This window comes from Bos mutus, chromosome 7, assembly GCF_027580195.1.
Source record: "Bos mutus isolate GX-2022 chromosome 7, NWIPB_WYAK_1.1, whole genome shotgun sequence".
In the NCBI taxonomy this organism is placed as follows: domain Eukaryota; kingdom Metazoa; phylum Chordata; class Mammalia; order Artiodactyla; family Bovidae; genus Bos; species Bos mutus.
In genome coordinates this window covers 98,275,538-98,294,428 of record NC_091623.1, presented here as the reverse complement: position 1 = coordinate 98,294,428, position 18,891 = coordinate 98,275,538, and the positions used below count along the sequence as shown (strand labels likewise).

The window sequence follows — 18,891 nt, the reverse complement described above, 5'->3', positions numbered from 1 at the left end:
CTGAAATTAAAGATTTTGTTTCCTCATCCGAAGCACCCTAGAACCAATATCATTATAGTCCTGTTGTTCGGATGGGAAGGAGCAGTTCCATTTGAGAAGAGACCTGAAGGTGATCACTGTGGGTCATCAGGGTGCAATTCTGGGGTGAGAAGGCTGTCTTGGAGCTAGGGAAAATTTGCTTATGGAAAATGACCTCTGCCCCTATTCTTTATTTTTGACATCGCCAACAGCAGTATCCCTATTGGAAAACAGAACACGACCCAGAGACAAGAGACATAGGTTTTGAAGTCTTAGTCCACAAAGCTCTTTTCCTTGACCAGCTACAACCTGTGCAGTTTTCTCTCTTCAGAAAAAAGGCAAGTTCATCCTCTTGGGCTCTTCATTTTTCTTTTACATAATACACATGATTGAGATTCTGCCTCAATTATCCTTAATCTTCCTGGTGAACATGGGTATGTTAAAAAATCTGATGAAAATCATTGGACCTCATTAGTTCAAATTCCAAATTTTACCACTTGTCAGGCTGTGTGTTAGGTGCTGAAGACACCATGGTGAACAAGTCAGATGTGGTCCTTCCCTCATGCAGCTTGACAGCAATGGTATTAACTGAAGAGTCACGCATGCGCAATGTGTAATTTCAAATTGTGAAAAATATGATGAAGGAAAGTTCATGCTTGTGTGAGCTGACAATAGAGGGAGGCTCCCTGAAGAAGGGAGATTTGAGCTGAGATCTAAAGCTGTGTTTCTCAAACTATGCAGAAGGGCTAGATATTTCTCTTTGGTTTAATTTCCAACCTACTGAAACCAATATGTGGTGTTATTGTGTGTGGCTAGTACGGAACTCTACACCAGGTACAACTGGTGATTTGAGCTTGACATCACCACATAGGCTGGCACACATGTGCTTTGAGGCATCAGCAGTATCAAACTGCTATACAAAACTGCTATACTGCTATATCAAGACTGCTATACAAGTTTTTTTTAATACTTCTCTCAATTTCTATGTTTTGTTATAGACTTGGTGGGGAGTAATTAATGTACTTGGACCACTTATTGAATCACATTGAGTAGTAATAATTTAAAGGAGGGAGCTAGGAGAACTGAGGATGTGAGCAGTGTTCTAGGCAGGGAGACTAGCCCATGCAAAGGCCTATGGGAGACTGGTATACGAGGGTGGGGTTGGGGACGGGAAAGAGAAGGGAAAAGGAAGCACAAAGCGGTTTGTGTGTCATCATAAGGGGGACAAAAGTCCAAAATAAGACTCAAGGGGTAGTTAGAACCTTTACACTATACAAATTATTTTGATCTTTATCCTAAGAACAGTAGGAAAACAATGACCTGTGCTTTGAATAGGTCCCTGTGGGGCAGAGCAGAGAACAGAATGGAGTGTGTTTAAAAGTGTGCAGGGCAAACAAAACTTGATGGCAGTAGGACTGTGAAGAAGATAGGGGAGAGGGAGAGAAGCGTCAGGTTCAAAAGGTATTTAAAAGGTCAGATAACAGAACGTGGTGATGGACTGGATATGAGGATGATGAGTGATGTCTGGTTCTGCCTTGTATAAGTGGGTGGATGGAGAGGCCAGTGACTGAGCGAGGGAACACTGGACAAAGTCCAGGAAATACCGAGTTCAAGAATTCCATTCGAGGCACATGGAATTTGAAATGTCTTTTGAGACATTCAAGAGGACATGTGCATTGCCTTATTAATGAAGCCAGGTATTTGAAATCTGTTAGCTGCAAAACCCACTCCAGAAATGTATATTATTATGACGGCCTCCAGTATCATAACCATTTTTTTGTTTTGATGTAGACTGTTTTTTTTAATTCTTCATTGAATTTGTTACAATATTGCTTTTGTTCTTTATGTTTTGGTTTTTTGGTGGTAAGGCATATGGGATCTTAGTTCCCTGGCCAAAGCTTGAACTCCCAACCCCTGCATTGGAAGGCAAAGTCTTAACAACACTGGACGTTTGCATTCCCACCAACAGTGTAAGAGGGTTCCCTTTTCTCCACTAGTACAGCCACTATGGAGAACAGTGTGGAGATTCCTTAAAAAACTGGAAATAGAACTGCCATACGACCCAGCAATCCCACTGCTGGGCATATACACCGAGGAAACTAGAATTGAAAGACCCGTGTACCCCAATGTTCATCGCAGCACTGTTTATAATAGCTAGGACATGGAAGCAACCTAGATGTCCATCAGCCGACAAATGGATAAGAAAGCTGTGGAACATATACACAATGGAGTATTACTCAGTCATTAAAAAGAATACATTTGAATCAGTTCTAATGAGGTGGATGAAACTGGAGCCTATTATACAGAGTGAAGTAAGCCAGAAAGAAAAACACCAATATAGTCTACTAATGCATATATATGGAATTTAGAAAGATGGTAACAAAGAGAGACAGCATGTATGAGAGACAGCAAAAGAGACACAGATGTATAGAACAGTCTTTTGGACTCTGTGGGAGAGGGCCAGGGTGGGATGATTTGGGAGAATGGCATTGAAACATGTATATTATCATATATGAAGCCAATCGCCAGTCCAGGTTTGATGCGTGACACAGGATGCTCGGGGCTGGTGCACTGGGATGACCCAGAGGGATGGTATGGGGAGGGACGTGGGAGGCGGTTTCAGGATGGGGAACACGTGTACACCTATGGTGGATTCATGTCAATGTATAGCAAAACCAATACAATACTGTAAAGTAATTAGCCTCCAATTTAAATAAATAAATGTATATTAAAAAAAACAACAACACTGGGCGTCCAGGGAAGCCCCTGTAACTTACATTTCAAACCAGATCACCTGCTTCTTTTTATTACTTTTGTCGTGCATTCATCCTTCTTACCTTTTTAAGAAGGGATACCATCTCCTGTGACCAGGCAGAAGGGTAAGTCACTAGCGCTGTCTCAAACATGTGTGCAATTTCCTTGCTGGAAGTACTGGAGCGAATATGATATGGTCTCTTAAAAGAGAGAAGTGAGAGTCTTCATTTTTATAGGGTAAAAGGAAAAACATTGCTTTGTAAATGTTCCCAAGCTAAATTTTCAACCAATAAAGTATCAATAGGATTTTCTAATCCCCTCCAGCTGATTGTTTTGTTGCCATATGCAGATACAGTACATGATTGCCACATTTCCTGCTTTTTAAAAAGATACAGAAAGACTACAGTTTCTCAGGAAACCCCCAAGTTCTTAAAAGCTGGTAATCCCTCTGGGTAAAAGAAACTTTTTTGTGAGCTAAATCCACCTCTGAGATGTCAATTTGGAGCTGTCTTATACGGTTAACTTAGAGAAGTATTTCCCTAAAATACTGAACAGTGTGTAGTGTTAGTTGCCCAGTCATGTCAGACTCTGTGACCCTGTGGACTGTAGCCTGCCCGGCTCCTCTGTCCGTGGAATTCACCAGGCAAGAATACTGGAGTGGGTTGTCATTCCCTTTTCCTGGGGATTGTCCCAACCCAGGGATCAAACCTGGGTCTTCTGCGTTGCAGGAGGGTTCTTTACCGTCTGAGCCACCAGAGAAGCCCAGTGCTCAGTAAATAGAAGTTTTCAAAATTATTACTTAAGTGCTGATTATAAAGAGATTCAGAGTTTTACACCTCTTTTTACTTGTTTGAATCATAAGGACAAAGTTCAAGTTGGAAGGTTACACAGAAGACTTCAACACCCGCTCCAAATGCAATGAGCCGCTAGTTCTGTGTAGTTGGGTGGAGAATTTTATGATGAGGCAAAAGTATTTTTAGTTTCAAGAGAGCCAGACTCTGCTATAATTTTAACTTGGAGGAAAGAAATCAAAGTAATTTGTTAGTAATTTTCACAGATGTCCACTAGAGGGCAGCCTTTACCAATGCTGATTTCTGTTTCATAAAGGATTTGCCCTGGGATTCTCTATGTGAAGGGAGCTACTTAAAGCTAGCTGCTGCTGGTGCTAAGTCGCTTCAGTCGCGTCCGACTCAGTGCGACCCCATAGAAGGCAGCCCACCAGGCTCCTCTGTCCCTGGGATTCTCCAGGCAAGAATACTGGAGTGGGTTGCCATTTCCTTCTCCAATGCATGCATGCATGCTAAGTTGCTGCAGTCGTGTCCGACTCTGTGCGACCCTATGGAGAGCAGCCCACCAGGCTCCTCCATCCACAGGATTCTCTAGGCAAGAATACTGGAATGGGTTGCCATTTCCATACCATATTCGCATTTTTTGCCCTTGGGACACAGCACCTAGCAAGTGCTCATTATATGCTTGTTGAATGAATAAAATTTTCACATTAGATTAACCAACAATAGGACGGTGACTATGGCTATGTACATTTATCATGTGCCTGGTTCTTTCAAGGCACAATGACCATGGACTGATAAATTGGGAGAAATGAAAGAGTTTAATTTTTTTCCTTGTTGATATCTGTATTTGAGGTATATGAAGTATATGAAGGTCATATAATGTAATTAAATGTTTGAGCTTTGAAGGCAAAAGGATTTGAGCGCTAAACTGAATCAGTCAATTTTAGTTTCGATTCCTTCTTCTGTAAAATGAGCCACCTTAGAGGATTGTTGGGAAAATTAAATGACATGATACATGTAAAGTTCTCAACAGAGTGACTGATATATATTAGACACAATACAGGAGAGAGATTATTATTATTGAAACAAAGGTAAAAAGAATGGTGGATATATTGAGTTGGACAAAAGGTTCATTCAGGTTTTTCCAAACAATCTCACAGAAAAACCTGAGTGAACTTTTTGGCCAACCCAATAAATGTAGATAATGAATAGGAAGATGAGTCATCAAGAAAGGTGATGTGAAGGAAGTCTTAATTCTAAACATGCCATGTCAACACCTGTTACCCAGGGAACCAGGAAGTGCTAGGTTGGACTCCCTAAAAGGGAGCTTGGCCAAACTTTATTTTTTATGTGAGGTTTAAAAACACCTGCCACATACTTTCTTCCCTCAGGACTGAATAAATGACCATAATTAATTCATCTGCTTCAGTAATGACAGAGTGGAAATAACCCTTGGAACTCAATACCAGAAAAAGTGTGCCTTATCAACATCATCAATGTTCATTGACTGTTTGCAAGCCAGGGGCACTGTGGGTCACTACCTGTGATCCACTGCAAGTTTACCATTAGAGCTAGGGCAGGTTGACACACTCAAGCTTCCGGGGTTATATGTGTGTGTATATATTTTTCTTTTTTTAATTTTCTTCTTCAGTCCACTTATATTTCTAAACCTAATTCTGAGACATCTAAATACACAAAATGCTTTGATAAACTAATAAATTAACTGAGAATGCTATAAGCAAATGGTTTAAGATTATGCTGCATTTTTTCTTTTATTTTAGAAAGCCATAGGGCTGAATTCAATATATATATTTTTAAATCCTCATGGTCTGTCCACTTGTTCCAAATAGTCCAATTGCCTTTGTCTTATACAATAACCTATTTTTCTAGTTCTAAATTTTAAAATCCACATTAAACCATCAACAACCAGAACTGTATATTTATTCACTTATCAAATGTTGAATGAATGCCTGTAATGTTCCAGCACCTCTGTTGGGCACTGGGGATACAATGAAGACAGGACAGATGGTATTTCTACACTGGTAGAGCCTACAGTCTACTCAGTGAAGCCATGAATAATTACAGAGACTATACAGATATACATACATATTCACAGAGAAATCAATGGGATACAGTGATATAAAGAAAAATTACAGTGTACAATTACAGGATCTAGCAGACAATTCTAGGGTAGCATATAAATTAAGAATGAGAATATAAAGAACAAACAAGATGGAAAAGGTAAAATGTTACATGGGAAAAAGTGTTGTGATTCTAGTCTTATTTCAGGAGTACAAAAGCAAAAGAGCTTCAGCCAAGGATGTACAATTAGTGCAAAACAACGTATGTCCCTATCATAAGCTAATACTACGGGTATTATAAGACTAGAGAAGATGTGGACCTTGCCTTCACAATGTGAGTTGGGATGCAGAGAGATGACAAAGCACCTTAAGGACTAAGGGACCCGTTCATCAAGACCATGGTCAGGCTCTTACACTACAGGGATGTTTCAGACACATTCCCCTTTGAAGCATATGAAAGTGAAATGCGCTCCGTCATGTCCAGCTCTTTGCAACCCTGTGGACTATACAGTCCATGGAATTCTCTAGGCCAGAATACTGGAGTGGGTAGACTTTTACATACTTCTCCAGGGGATTGTCCCAACACAGGGATTGAACCCAGGTTTCTCACATTGCAGGTGGATTCTTTACTGTCCAAGCCACCAGGGAAGCCCTCGAAGCATGTATTTTTCTGTAAATCACAATTTGTCCATGTGGAGGGAATGACTGTTTAGCACCTTTCATCTGTGGTTTATTTGTGTTGCTAGTTGTAATTAAATGTTGCTATTTCATTTCTTTGAGTTGGCTATATTTTGAAACATAATTACATATAGCCTCCTTGGTGATTCTCTCCAAGAATATGTCAGAATTGATTTGTATTGACGTATTCCCCCATACATTCAACAAACATTTGTCAGGTACCTATTTACAGCTAAATACTGTGGATAATACTAAACTATATAAAACATTGGCTTCACCTTTAATAAATCTATACTCTAATAATATAGAAGAGATTGAAAACATAAAAATTGATATAGCTAGAAAAATTTACAAGGGCAATACATTTGTGAAATGGCTTTAATCCTAAAACAGAAAATAGATTTAGGTGTTCTGATATAGAGAGTTCTACATTTCATCTTAAGTGAAAAGAGTCTCAACAGAAAGGTTAAAGCATAATTTTATTTTTACTGAAACAACAATAACAATGTGTATATGCATGTATGTAAAAATAGACTATCCTTAGAAAAGCAGAAAAGGTTTGGAAGTGAATACACTCTGAAAGATGAGATTTGGAAGGTCAAAGGAGGGTTTTAATTCCTTAACTGAGACTTTGCTTATTAGAGGATGTGGTTGACTTCTACCTTTATTTTTCTGCTTTTGTATATTTGTTCAATAATTTTAAATTCAGAAGGGTTATAAGAGAGTAGTGAAATTGCTCAGTGGTGTCCAACTCTTTGCATAGCCTGTCAGACTCCTCTCTCCACGAAATTCTCCAGGCAAGAATACTGGAGTGGGTTGCCATTTCCTTCTCCAGGAGATCTTCCCAACCCAGGTATCAAACACTGCAGGGTCTCCCATACTGCAGGCAGACTCTTTACCATTTGAGCCACCAGGGAATATCCATATAAAAGAGAGAGAGAGTACATAAATATTTGGAAGATACACAGATCACTTTAGCTAGAGAGAGCAGAGAAAATTGCTTCAGAGAAGGAGCTGTGTTGTCAAGGTCCCTAAAGAATGGGTAGGATCTGATATGAAAAGACCTGGAGAAAGGCTTTTCCTGCAAAAGAAATTTGAGACAGTCCAAGTCTGTCCTTTGTTAGAAATGAACAACCTACATTAAATATAAGGATTCTGAAAAGCTCTACAGTTTAGACACCTCCTGAACTTTATTCAAACTTAATTTAGCGATTTCCAAACTTATTCAAAGAGTTATTTAAAAAAAAAACCAGGGTTTATCTTAGGAAATCTCTTTATAGGCAAAGGAATGAGAGGAAGACCTTTGAGGGATGCCTCGAGAGATGAGGAAATCCAAAGAGGCTGAAGTAAGTTTGCAAAGAGTCAGCATTGTTCATACTGAAGCAAAATCTGAAAAGTTAACCTGGTACTAAAGAGCAAAGTGTGACCAGCTAAGGTGTCTCAAGAGTGTGGGGAGGAGGGGAGGGTTGCTAAGGCAGATGAAGGGTATATGCGTGTGAGGAATTAGGGAGCAACATTTTTTCTTCACTATGAAAAGTGAGATTTGTGCTTTACAAAAGAGACTCTGCATTGCCATGTTCGTTGCAGCATTATTCACAGCAGCCAAGACACCAAAACAACCTAAATGTCCACTAACAGATTAATAAAGATATGTGTATATGTAGTATATATATATATATATTTATACACACACACACACACATATATATATATATTTATATGGGGCTTCCCAAGTGCGGCAAGTGGTAAAGAACTCGCCTGCTAATGCGGGAGACACAGCATACACAGGTTCAATCCTTGTGTCAGGAAGATCCCCTGGAGTAGGAAATGGCAACCTGTTTCAGGTTTCATTCTTGCCTGAAAAATTCCATGGACAGAGGAGCCTGGCAGGCTATGGTCCATGAGGCCACAAAGAGTTGGACACGACTAAGTACACATATTTACACATAATATTCATTGTATGTATGTTCAGTCACTCAATCATGTCTGACTCTTTGCAACCATTTAGACTGTAGCCCACCAGGCTCCTCTGTCCATGGGTCTCTCCAGGCAAGAATACTGCAGTGGGTTGCCCTTCCTTCTCTAGGGGATCTTCCCAACCCAGGGATTGAACCCATGTCTCCTGCATTGCAGAAGATATGGATATATTATAAAAGAATAATGGAGCATTACATATGAAATACATATTCACATACAATATATATGAGTAATGGAATATTATTCAGCCATAAGAAAAAAGGAAATCCTGATGTTTGTAACAACATAGATAGACCTTGTGTCCAATATGCAAAGTGAAATAAGTCAGACAGAGAAGACAAATACTGCATGATATCATTTATATGGGATCTTTGGGGGGAAAAGTCAGGCTTATAGAAACAGTAGAACAGTATAGTTGCCAAGGGTTGAGGGTGGGGAAAATAGGGAGAGGCTGGTAAACGCATACACACTTTTAGTTACGAGCTGAATAAGGAAAAAGAAAAGGGGGCACAGAAGATGAGATGGCTAGCATCACCAACTCAGTGGACATGGATTTGAGCAAACTCTAGGAGACAGCGGAGGGCAGAGGAGCCTGGTGTGCTGAGGAGCCTGGTGTGCTGCAGTCCATAGCGTTGCAGAGTCAGACACGACTTAGGGACTGAACAACAAGCACAACAAATACAAGTGTAATGTTCATATAGCTGATAACATATATGTAGATACAAATTCAGCAACCTAACAGTCACTTTCTTTCACCTTTCTTAAGCAAAAGAAGAAAAGAAAATTGAAACTAATGCTGTTAATACATTCTCTGCTGCTGCTGCTGCTGCTGCTAAGTCGCTTCAGTCGTGTCCGACTCTGTGCGACCGCATAGATGGCAGCCCACCAGGCTCCCCCGTCCCTGGGATTCTCCAGGCAAGAACACTGGAGTGGGTTGCCATTTCCTTCTCCAATGCATGAAAGTGAAAGGTGAAAGTGAAGTCACTCAGTCGTGTCCGACTCTTAGCGACCCCATGGACTGCAGCCTACCAGGCTCCACCGTCCATGGGATTTTCCAGGCAAGAGTACTGGAGTGGGGTGCCATTGCCTTCTCCATTACATTCCCAGTTACATCCAATCACAGGGAACTACCGGGAGGTACAACAATATGGGAGGGAGAAAAAAATCTCTTCTTAGCAAAATTAGGCATTTTCTGAGTTTAAGAAATGTTACTTTTAAAAGGAAACTACTCTAATTTGCCACAGAGCCCAGAACCGAGAGCCAAATGAAAGACAGAAATCCAACAAGACAGGGCTTGAATTGTGTTGGATTAATAATTCACACTCCCTTTGGGGAAGTGTGTCTGAATCAAAGCCCTAGACTGTAACTGCAAAATGATTTTCTTTAAACAAACAAATATATTTATACAAGATAGGGCATGAGGTGTATTGATTTTCCCTCTCTGGGAGTTAATAATTTCCCTATAATTCATTTAATTTTATCTGCATAATTTAATGTCAACTCACATTCTTGGTCCCATATGTAGAAGAGTGAATTAATTATGGGCAGAAACCCCAAGGGGTGCAACCAGCATCACATGGCAGAGTTGATTTCATCTCTGAAACAAACGACTTGATTTTTAGCCAAAAAAAAAATTCAATCCTTTCACTGTAAAAATGAAACTTACTGGAAGAGTAATCAAAGATAAATGTAATTCTACTGTACCCGGCCTCTCAGCAGCTCATATGCTGTCACTCCCAGTGACCACCAGTCAACAGCAAAGGAATAGCCTGCTTCTCTTCTGGAGTTAAACATCTCAGGTGCTGAAAAACACAGAAGAGTTAAGTTAGTTTTACTCCGATTGAATTGTGCGTGTTCAGTCATGTCTGACTCTTTGAAACCCTGTGGACTGTAGCCTGCCTGGCTACTCTGTCCATAGGATTCTCCAGGCAAAAATATTGGAATGGGTTGCCATTTTCTCCTCCAGGGCATCTTCCTAATCCAGGGATCGAACCCGCATCTCCTGTATGGGCAGGCGGATTCTTTACCACTGAGCCACCTGGGAAGCCTGCTTTGCTCCCTGAGGACATTAACAAATCTATCTTCAAACATGTTCCTTCAAAGGCAAATTACCAGGGAACAGGGTATAAACACTTTTAGGGTGTTTATCATCCATTGCTAGATTGCTCTCTGTAGGCAAATTTTCTAATTTTATAGTCTTTCTCATTCATCACCAACACACACAAGCATTCACAGGCCTTAACGGACAAATTCTTCCTTGACTTAGAACATGTGCCTATTAAAAACTGGATCTCATCAGGCCTCAAATGTCTGGCTGACTCTGTAAGCAGAAGGCTGAGAAGATGTTACTTCATTGTCTTGGTTTGGAAGGGTTGTAGTCAGGACATAAATTTGTATTACTGTGCCAAACAATGTTCAGAATTTGGCTCCAACTGCAGGCGATTGGTTTTCCAGTTTGGAGTCATCTGGAAGAGGCAAGAGTAGCATTTGCAGCCTGATACTGGGGATAAAGGAGAGGAGAAAGGCGGGGCACTCAGAGTGGTATAGTTTTACATCAGTCGTGGGGCACTGACTCTTTGTTCCATAATTCTTCCTTTTTTTTTTCAAATTGAAGTATAGTTGAATTACAATGTTGTGTTAATTACTTCTGTACAGCAAAGCAACTCAGTCATATACATATATATATATACATTTTTATATTCTTTTCCATTATGATTTATCACATGATACTGAATATAATTCCCTGTGCTGCACAGCAGGACCTTGTTGTCTGTGCTGGGCTTAGTTGCTTCAGTCGTGCCCTACTCTTTCAACCTCCGGGACTGTAGCCCGCCAAGCTCCTCTGTCCATGGACATTCTCCAGGCAAGGATACTGGAGTGGGCGGCCATGTCCTCCTCCAGGGGATCTTCCCAGCCCAGGGATCGAACCCAGGTGTCCTGTAGTGCAGGCGGATTCTTTACCGTCTGAGCCACTAGGGAAGCCCAAGAAACTGGACTGGGTAACCTATCCCTTCTCCAGGGGTACTTCCTGACTCGGGAATTGAACTGGGGTCTCCTGCATTGTAGTTAGATTCTTTACCAGCAGAGCTACCAGTTGTTTATCCAGTCTATATTTACCAGTTTGCATATGATGATCTCAAACTCCCAATCCATTCCCCTTACCACATGTCCCCCTTGGCGACTATCAGTCTATTCTCTATGTCCCTGATTTTGTTCCTCTTTCATAGATAGGTGTGAAAGAGTGTCATATAGTAGATTCCACATATAAGTGATATCATATGGTATTTGTCTTTCTGACTTCATCTAGTGTGATAATCTCTGGGTCCATTCATGTTGCTGCAAATGGCATTATTTCATTCTTTTTAATGGCTGAGTAATATTCCAGTGTATATGTGGACCTCATCTTCATCTGCTTCCATGTCTTGGCTATTGTGAATAGTGCTGCCATGAACACAGGGGTGCACTTATCTTTTTGAATTAGTTTTCTCTGGATATATGCCCAGGAGTGGGATTGCTGGATCACATGGGAATTCTACTGTTAGTTTTTAAAGAGATCTCCATACTGTTTTCCATAGTGGCCACACTAATTTACATTCCCACCAACGGTGTAGGAGGGTTCCCCTCTCTCCACACCCTCTCAGCATTTGCTATTGGTAGACTTGTTAATGATGGCCATCCAGATGGGTGTGAAGTGGTACCTCATTGTAGTTTTGATCTCCATTTCTCTAACAATTCTTTCAATTGACTCCAGTGGAAGGCAGAACCTGTCAATCTTATTCCAGTGGATATCTCCAGGTACATGTTCTCTAACACACTGAGAACCTTCTACCCATTTTTCCAAGAATAGACCTAACTTCTGAAGGATGGAGTGGGGAGAACGATGTAGAAAGCAAGGATAGGTCTCTTCTCTGCTTGCTTGTCCAGTACTCAATCTGCCATTTAGAGTCACTTAATAGAAACTTGCTAAATGAATGAACAATACTGAATCAATCAGTCAATCAAGCACTGTTTACAAACTTTAGCTGTGAAAGCAGGCTGTCTGGGCTCAAAATCTGCCTTCACCACTTACCGTGACCTTAACTGAGTTAGTGGGCTGAGCGTCAGAATCATCAGCAAGGATCATGAGAAGGCAGTTCTTACAGAGGTGAGAAACTAAATGAGATAATGGCTGCCAAAATCTCAGCACAGTGTCTGGTACCTGGGAAGTTCTCAAAAAATTAGATACTCTTCAAGAGGGACAAACATCTGTAACACTGGAAATTTTAGCTAGCCAAAAGCTGCACACTTGACCCGAGCTTCCGGTAGTAGGTTGCAAGTTCTGGACAAAGGAAATTGGTGTGATGTAGGAAATGCTCATGGGTTTGCCCTGCCTGGTGCACTCAATTTCAAGTAAAATTCTGTGGGCAATATCCAATTAGAGATGAACGATGTTGACATCCCAATGCCAGGACTGATCTTGACTGTAAAAGCCCCTAGCAGGACTAAGTAGGCTTCATCCCCTGGTGAATTCACCTTTCATGCATCACTGCATTCTTTCTTCGAGTCACAGCTCCCCACAAAGGTTGGCAGATAATGGTCCTGACCCCACAGTGCCCCCACAGACTGGATGCGGTGGACTATAACTCTGCCCTCCCTTATCATTATCTCATAGCAAGTCATCAGATGTGGTCCCACCAGGTGACAGGTGATAGACATCTCAGAGAAGCTGCAGAGAACTTTGAGACATAAACAGACCGTTGTGCTAAGAAAACATCTAACAGAATAAACATCTATAAAAGCTGTGTATTCTCTTGTCTTGGACCACCCTTGAAGTTTTTATGAGTAGAATCCTCTCCTACATACGCTGTATTCCAGCATGAAGACATTTGAATATGCATTTATTCATTCAATAAATATTCACAGTAGGCTAGGAATTGAGGAATTTGGGAAGAACGTTAAGAAAAAAGGGCAACGTACAAAAGCATGTTGTTGCTCAGTCGTGTCCAACTCTTTGCGACCCCATGGACCATAGCCCTCCAGGCCCCTCTGTCCATAGGATTTTCCAGGTAAGAATACTGGAGTGGGTTGCCATTGCCTTCTCCACAAAAGCATGCTGCTGCTGCTGCTAAGTCGCTTCAGTTGTGTCCAACTCTGTGCGACCCCATAGATGGCAGCCCATCAGGCTCCCCCGGCCCTGGGATTCTCCAGGCAAGAACACTAGAGTGGGTTGCCATTTCCTTCTCCAATGCATGAAAGTGAAAAGTGAAAGTGAAGTCGCTCAGTCGTGTCTGACTCTAGCAACCCCATGGACTGCAGCCTACCAGGCTCCTCCGCCCATGGGATTTTCTAGGCAAAAGTACCGGACTGGGGTGCCATTGCCTTCTCCGCCACAAAAGCATAATGGATAGGTAATTCTTTGAACCCCCACAGTGCTGAAAAGCCAGAGCAGGGAGACGCTGAGGGCTTCCATCAAATGTTCCATCTCTGAGGTGACACAAATAGAGGTGGCGAAGGACTGTTTCCTTCAAAAAAAACATCGAGTATTTTGTTTGTTTTTTTTAAATATTTCCATATCTCCATTCATAAAAGTAAATAAAACTTAAAAGAAGAATTTAATGAGCAGTTATAACCAAATGGCCATGTAACCTTACAACATAGAATCTTGACCCCATCACTGGGTCCTGTCCTGTTACAAACAGATAAGTAACCACTATCCCAAATTTCTGTTGGTAATTTTATTCTTGCCTTTCTACATAGATTGACTCTGTTTATGCATTTCTAAGCAACATCTTAGTTTTCCCTATTTTAGAAACATATATGTTATATAGATGTTATGTTTGTATGTCTATATAAGAGATGTGTGTATAACATGTATGTATAAATAACATGAGTATGTGTGTTTTGTGTGTGTGTTAAATCTTACTCCTTGTTTTCTTTGGTGTCTTGCTCTTCTTGTTCAACATTATGTGTATAAAACTTCTCCAACTTGCTGCACATAGTTTGTTCACATTCAAAGCTATACAAATACAGTGTAATTTACCTGTTTCCTACTGTTAATAGCCATCTAGGTTGTTTTCAATTGGGGCTATTTTGAACAAGGCTCTCATGAATATTCCTGCATATGTAAGATTCTTCTAAGTCCATCTATCTTTAGGTTACATTTCTGGGAGGGGAAATGCTGGGGATGGGCTGCTCATCTTCACACATACTAGATAGCATCAAACTGTTTTCCACGGTGGTTGTACCAATTAACATTCTTACCAGCCACGCATGAGACTTCACTTTGCTCAACCTCCTTATCCACACTTGGCATTAACTAACCTTGTGACATTTTCCAATCAATTGAGTACATAATGGTTTTCCCTTGTGGTTTAAATTGGCATTCTCCTGATTACTAATAAGCTTGTCCACATTTTAATACATTTATTAGCTATCTGGATTTCCATTATTTGGTTTGCTTTTCAGATTTTAAAGCAACTGGACAGTAGATTCTGGTCAGAACATGAAGAAAGGGTCCAAAACTAATATATAAATTTAGTGCAAAAATAAATAAATAAAAATAAATAAATTTAGTGCAACAGAAATAATTCATGGGATTTATGAAAATGATTCTAAATTTCCTCTGTAAAATATGTGAACAATAAAGGTTTTCTGAAAAAAGGATAAAGGGACTTGCATCTGTTAAACTGTATTATAAAGCTATAATAATTAAGATTTATTGATAAAAGTCACAGAATGTAGATGCTAGTACATAAAAATACTTAGTTTATGATGCACATGAATATTTTAATTGGTTAAGCTCTAGGTGATCCTGATTATATTCACACAGACCTAGGGAGGGGAGAAGGAAGGATTGGAGTGATTGGAAAGAGCATGCAGGTAGAAGATGATGAATTCAAAAAAGCAAAACTTCCTTGTTGGGTGAAGGTACTTAAGAACTGGCAGATGGTCCATATTCTTTTTGCCAGAGCTGAGGACCTGATGCATAATATGTTTAGCATTTTACGTTAGAACATATTGTATATTCCTATGAACTTCATTCAGTATTTCATCCTAGTTTTCTTTCTTTTTAGAATTTGTTTCTTTCTGGTTCATTGCTAATTATCAAAAACACTTTAAAAAGAGTGCTGGTGAATATCTGTTAGGTAGATTTTACCAAATTATTGGGAACATAACTTTCAAAAAAAGAAAGCAGACATCCACCTCTGATATCTCTTAGAAAGATTCCCATCCAAAAATCAAAGGCAAGAACAACTTCTGGATGAAGATATAAGTGCTGACAGATATTCATTTTTAAAAATAAAACTAGAAATATTTCTGAGAGCTTAAGCTTGGCCTACCTCATTTGGCTTACAACCATTTAAGAATCATACATACATATGTTTTAAAGTCTCTCTATCTTTCTTTTAGGGAGAAGCTTGAATTTCTAAAGTCAAAAAGAGCTGGCTTTAAATGTAGGCTTTTTCAATTATTAGCCATGTGATCTTGAGCAAATTATTTCTTGTTCTCCTCATTGTAAAATGGTGATAATTACAGTTTGCCTCACAGGGTTGTTGAGAAAAATAAATGAGTCAATGAATGCAAAGCACTTAACACATTGTCTGATCCCTACAAGGCTTTCAATAAATATTGGTAATTGTTAATTATAAGGATGAGGGTAGAGAGGGCAGAGAAACTTGACTGGATTCCAATTTCTTAGCTCTATGTGGTGAAAAAGACTGGAAATGCCAATTTTGAGGAGAATCAAATTATATGGGCATTGTATTTAAAATCACTGGGGAGAGAAAAGAAAGATCATCTTCCTTTACTCCTCTCACCATGGAAACCAGGCCTGGAAAACCCAGATGCACATTTTCTGATTTGGCTTCAAGAAAATAGCCCTTAATATGGAAACCCAGGAAACCTGGGGAATAAACTCAGACCAGCAGGCTTGGAGATTCCTCTTTATCATTTGAGTACTGTGGATTTGGGGCAGAAAATAGACTGTATTGTATGTGTCCATTATTTTAAAAGTGACAAAGGGGACTTAATACCCCTGAAGATAATTGGAAGCCAGGAAATTTGCAGGTTTTCAAACATCACATAAAATCAGGCTCATTTTCCCCTACAGATGACTTGTTTTTCCTCTCTTTAGTTCTGCAAGTAAGACAATGAAATATTGAAAGAAGGTGGCAATGCTCTTGCCTTTAATTTCAAGTTCAAATATTTTGCCTGCAAACTGCTCATGGGATTATAGCGATGATACACCTAAAACCAAAATTATAATGGGAAGGTACTTTGTGAACTTACATCCTTATGCAGGAGTATGTAAATCGTGGTTATAGTAATACTTAAATCATTTATTACCATCCCACTTATTGCTGTACCTTCTCTATGTGATTCTTTTTTTTTTTTAAACTCTTCTCACTAAAAGGTAAGCCCCAAGGGTTGGAGACCTTGTCTGTTTTGCTCCCTACAAGATCACCAGCACCTAAAAACAGAGGTAATGAGTAGGTATTTATTGAATGAACTATTAATATTCTTCATCAGGAAGTAGGTAGAAACTGTCCTTAATAACTCATAAGCTAACGTTCTTTACAGGTAGTCTGTGGCACCCTCCTGAATCAAGATCAGACTGGATGCTTGCTAAAAGGAGATTCCTGAGGTTCACCTCAGACCTGTGAAATCAGAAGCTCTCCAGGTAAAGTCCGAGAGGGACTTGTCATTCCTAGCTGCAAGGCCCTACAGATGACTGGACCTCCAGTACACGGTGTCCACAGGAATGGAAAACAAAGCTTTGCTCTTAGTGGCCATGGCAGCTCAGGGGACCCGTACCCATGTAAGGCTTGGTGCCGGCCACAGTGGTGATCCGCATCTCCCCGGGCAGCATTGTGGCAATGTTGAAGTCTGTGATGTGCACATGCCCTGCGAGAGAAGACAGCCACAGAGAATGTTAGGAGCTTACTTTGTACATTCTTTTTTTTCTCTCTCTTTAAAAAAAATGTTTTTTTTTTTTTTTTTTAATATTGGAGTATAATTGCTTTACAAAGTTACACTAGTTTCTGCTGTACAACAAACTGATACTAACCTTTTCATATCATGATCTATCTCCTGGAGGGGGGGTGGTTTAAGACCATACTTATTGGCCTTGCGGACAGAAAAATTGTGCTTTTACTGCCTGTAGGCAATTAAAAATGGCATATAAGAATTTTATAAACTAATGAACAATATATGCCATTTGCAATTGGGTACCAAAGAATGCTCAAACTACCACGCAACTGCACTCATCTCACATGCTAGTAAAGTAATGCTCAAAATTCTCCAAGCCAGGCTTCAGCAATATGTGAACCATGAACTTTCAGATGTTCAAGCTGGTTTTAGAAAAGGCAGAGGAACCAGAGATCAAATTGCCAACATCCACTGGATCATCGAAAAAGCAAGAGAGTTCCAGAAAAATATCTATTTCTGCTTTATTGACTATGCCAAAACCTTTGACTCTGTGGATCACAATACACTGTGGAAAATTCTGAAAGAGATGGGAATATCAGACCACCTGACCTGCCTCTTCAGAAACCTATATGCAGGTCAGGAAGCAACAGTTAGAACTGGACATGGACCAACAGACTGGTTCCAAATAGGAAAAGGAGTTCGTCAAGGCTGTATATTGTCACCCTGCTTATTTAACTTCTATGCAGAGTACATCATGAGAAATGCTGGGCTGGAAGAAGCACAAGCTGGAATCAAGATTGCCGGGAGAAATATCAATCACCTCAGATATGCAGATGACACCACCCTTATGGCAGAAAGTGAAGAGGAACTCAAAAGCCTCTTGATGAAAGTGAAAGAGGAGAGTGAAAAAGTTGGCTTAAAGCTCAACAAGAAAAACAGCAATACAGTATACTAATGCATATATATGGAATTTAGAAAGATGGTAACAATAACCCTGTATGCGAGACAGCAAAAGAGACACAGATGTATAGAACAGTCTTTTGGACTCTGTGGGAAAGATAGAGGGTGGGATGATTTGGGAGAATGGCATTGAAACATGTGTAATATCATATAAGAAACAAATTGGCAGTCTGGGTTCGATGCAGGATACAAGATGCTTGGGGTTGGTGCACTGGGATGACCCAGAGGGATGATATGGGGAGGGAGGTGGGAGGGGGATTCAGGATTGGGAACACGTGTACACGTGTACATCATGTTGATGTATGGCAAAACCAATACAATATTGTAAAGTAATTAGCCTCCAATTAAAATAAATAAATTTAAATTAAAAACAAAAAGGCTCAACATTCAGAAAACTAAGATCATGGCATGTGGTCCCATCACTTCGTGGCAGATAGATGGGGAAACAGTGGAAACAGTGTCAGGCTTTGTTTTTCTTGGCTCCAAAATCACTGCAGATGGTGACTGCAGCCATGAAATTAAAAGACGCTTACTCCTTGGAAGGAAAGTTATGACCAACCTAGAAAGCACATTCAAAAGCAGAGACATTACTTTGCCAACAAAGGTCCGTCTAGTCAAGGCTATGGTTTTTCCAGTAGTCATGTATGGATGTGAGAGTTGGACTGTGAAGAAAGCTGAGTGCCAAGAATTGATGCTTTTGAACTGTGGTGTTGGAGAAGAGTCTT

General features: G+C 40.1%; 1 protein-coding gene across 3 annotated transcripts in view; it reads right to left on the bottom strand.

The window, feature by feature from the left end:
- Positions 1-18,891, bottom strand: part of STK32A (serine/threonine kinase 32A) — a 133,456-nt gene that overhangs the window by 15,398 nt on the left and 99,167 nt on the right. For 2 of the 3 annotated variants that reach the window (XM_005900452.2, XM_070374571.1), the window contains exons 7-9: positions 17,093-17,182; positions 10,004-10,101; positions 2,856-2,972 (exon numbers count right to left, since the gene is read on the bottom strand). In XM_005900452.2, coding sequence (XP_005900514.1) covers positions 2,856-2,972; positions 10,004-10,101; positions 17,093-17,182 — 305 coding nt within the window. The remainder of the gene's footprint in view (positions 1-2,855; positions 2,973-10,003; positions 10,102-17,092; positions 17,183-18,891) is intronic. The other variant, XM_070374572.1, reaches the window with a different exon arrangement.